Source organism: Austrofundulus limnaeus, unplaced genomic scaffold (genome assembly GCF_001266775.1).
Source record: "Austrofundulus limnaeus strain Quisiro unplaced genomic scaffold, Austrofundulus_limnaeus-1.0 Scaffold116, whole genome shotgun sequence".
In the NCBI taxonomy this organism is placed as follows: domain Eukaryota; kingdom Metazoa; phylum Chordata; class Actinopteri; order Cyprinodontiformes; family Rivulidae; genus Austrofundulus; species Austrofundulus limnaeus.
The window spans coordinates 1201573-1204663 of record NW_013952518.1 but is presented as its reverse complement, the minus strand read 5'-3'; the positions used below and the strand labels follow the sequence as shown (position 1 = coordinate 1204663).

Sequence of the window (3091 nt, the reverse complement as noted above, 5' to 3'; positions counted from 1 at the left end):
GTATTTGTACCAGGCTACATTAAGTATTTGTACCAGGTTACATTAAGAATTTGTACCAGGCTACATTATGTATTTGTACCAGGCTACATTATGTATTTGTTCCAGGCTCCATTAAGTATTTGTACCAGGCTGCATTAAGTATTTGTACCAGGCTGCATTAAGTATTTGTACCAGGTCTTTTCTTCTCTCAGAACCAGAATTCAGAGATCAGGACGTGGATGACGACGATGTTTTGTTGTAAGACGATACCTAACTGGACGTACTTCATGGTGACYTTCAGCACCAGCTCACTGGGGCCCACGATAGGTTTCACCTGCCGGATTACACCTGGAGCAAACGAGACAAAGAGTTTTAGGTAAATGTGCTGTTTTTTTTTTTTTTTTTTTTTTGTGAATCTGGTAAAATCAGTTTTAGACTAAAACGCAGTCCTCTTACCTACAATCATTCCATTCTGGAACGTTTTTATCAACTCGAAACATTCTTGTTTTTTCGAAGCCATGAAGTCAAAGCGAACGTCAGGCTGGTTTGGRGCAGGAGATATTTTAGTTGCCGTCCTCAGTAAAACTATTTCTGTTTGAAGAAACAAATGAATTCAATAAATAATAATAAAAAGAAGAGATTTTCTTGGATTGTTTTTTTACCTTCCGGTTGGTGCAAATCTCTCAGAGTTGGCAGGGAGAGGACGGTCGAGGTGATGATGTGGGTGGGGTCCAGAGCGCAGCTGGTGTCRTGCTGTTGGCAGGATTTAACACATCGCACAACCTCTGAGGTGCTTCCTGTTGGTCTGAAAACACCAGAGGGCAGACATGAGAAAACGTTTTTGTCCCATCTATAGTTAACCAAGCCTTGGATGGAGGACTCGCGATGAAGACTACAAGCTGAAGGCCACACTGCAGCCATGATTGTGTGGTAAAAACTAGAAGGCGACATTTAAAAATAAATATTTTCTCATCTTATTTATTATTATGTTACAGAAAAAGAATGTCAAAATATCTGGTGCTAACTACCCAGATATTAGCTTTATCTGTTAGAAAATACCTTTCATTTTGGAAATGCAATAATCCAAATATCTGGTGCAATTACCTCGTCATTTATTTCATATTTTCGCCCATTCAGTCAGCTTCACGTGCACCCAGGAGAATATCTGAACAGTGGTTTCATTAATCCAGCTGCCCAACACAGCTACTGGCCTTCCAGTATCATTTACAGCACGATAACCACCCAAACACTAAAATCCTCATTAATCATATGAGCTAAAACGCTGCTCCACCACTAATTGGCGCTTGGCCGGGGCCTCATGTGGACAAAAATAACGTGTCGTGCTTATTTTTTCTCGCAGTCCTCCGAGGCGAGGTCTGTTTGGCTGGCTTGTGGAAAAAAAAAGAGTTTTAAGAATGGACAGTAGGAGAAACTTGAGCCAACAGTCATTTTTATCTGTCAGGTTTTGATTTCGTACTCACAGGAAAAGTAGCCCACCTTTAACTAACTTCTGATTAGCTTTTAGCTACTGTTCTATCAATTGGAGCTTTTTGTTACCGCTATTATTATTTTAGCTTTTAGCTATTGTTCTGATAATTCTAGCTTTTAGCTACTGTTCTGCCATTTGAAGATTTTTCCTACTGCTATGCTTATTTTAGCTTTTAGCTACTGTTCTGTCAATTCTACCTTTTAGCTACTGTTCTGCCAGCTGAAGTTTTTTCCTACTGCTATGCTAATTTTAGCTTTTAGCTACTGTTCTGATAATTCTAGATTTTAGCTACTGTTCTGATAATTCTAGAATTTAGCTACTGTTCTGATAATTCTAGTTTTTAGCTACTGTTCTGATAATTCTAGCTTTTAGCTACTGTTCTGATAATTCTAGCTTTTAGCTACTGTTCTGATAATTCTAGAATTTAGCTACTGTTCTGATAATTCTAGTTTTTAGCTTCTGTTCTGATAATTCTAGATTTTAGCTACTGTTCTGATTCTAGATTTTAGCTACTGTTCTGATAATTCTAGATTTTAGCTACTGTTCTGCCTTTTGAAGATTTTTCCTACTGCTAAACTTATTTTAGCTTTTAACTGCTGTTCTAATAATTTTAGCTTTTAGTTACTGTTCTGTCAATTTGAGCTTTTTCCTACCGCTATTCTTATTTTAGCTTTTAGCTACTGTTCTGTTAATTCCAGCTTTTAGCTACTGTTCTGCCAAGTTTTTTCCTACTGCCATGCTAATTTTAGCTTTTAGCTACCGTTCTGATAATTCTAGCTTTTAGCTACTGTTCTGATAATTCTAGATTTTAGCTACTGTTCTGATAATTCTAGCTTTTAGCTTCTGCCTTTTGAAGATTTTTTTCTACTACTATGCTTCTTTTAGTTTTTAACTACTGTTCTGATAGTTCTAGCTTTTAGCTACTGTTCTGATAGTTCTAGCTTTTAGCTACTGTTCTGATAGTTCTAGCTTTTAGCTACTGTTCTGCCATTTGAAGATTTTTCCTACTGCTATGTTTCTTTTAGCTTTTAACTATTTTTCTGGTAAATCTAGCATTTAACTATTGTTCTGCTAGTTGATGCTTATTCCTACTGCTAAGCTTATTTTAGCTTTTAGCTACTGTCCTGTTAATTCCAGCTTTTAGCTACTGTTCTGCCAAGTTTTTTCCTACTGCCATGCTAATTTTAGCTTTTAGCTACAGTTCTGATAATTCTAGCTTTCAGCTACAGTTCTGAAAATTCTAGATTTTAGCTACTGTTATGATAATTCTAGATTTTAGCTACTGTTATGATAATTCTAGCTCTTAGCTACTGTTCTACCTTTTGAAGATTTTTCCTACTGCTAAGCTTCTTTTAGCTTTTAACTACTTTTCAGGTAAATCTAGCTTTTAGCTATTGTTCTGCTAATTGACGATTATTCCTACTGCTATGCTTATTTTAGCTTTTAGTTACTGTTCTGTTAATTCCAGCTTTTAGCTACTGTTCTGTTAATTCCAGCTTTTAGCTACTGTTCTGCCAAGTTTTTTCCTACTGCCATGCTAATTTTAGCTTTTAGCTACTGCTCTGATAAATCTAGATTTTAGCTACTGTTCTGATAATTCTAGATTTTAGCTACTGTTCTGAT

General features: G+C 36.3%; 1 protein-coding gene across 4 annotated transcripts in view; it reads right to left on the bottom strand.

Annotated features, from left to right (window-relative positions):
- Positions 1-3091, bottom strand: part of LOC106521818 (fibulin-1) — a 17922-nt gene that overhangs the window by 2575 nt on the left and 12256 nt on the right. For 2 of the 4 annotated variants that reach the window (XM_014014558.1, XM_014014560.1), the window contains 3 exons: positions 642-784; positions 436-570; positions 4-327 (listed from right to left, as the gene is read on the bottom strand). In XM_014014558.1, coding sequence (XP_013870012.1) covers positions 188-327; positions 436-570; positions 642-784 — 418 coding nt within the window. In that variant the 3' untranslated portion in view covers positions 4-187. Of the gene's footprint in view, positions 1-3; positions 328-435; positions 571-641; positions 785-3091 lie in introns of those variants that run through there. The other 2 variants (XM_014014559.1, XM_014014561.1) reach the window with 2 other exon arrangements.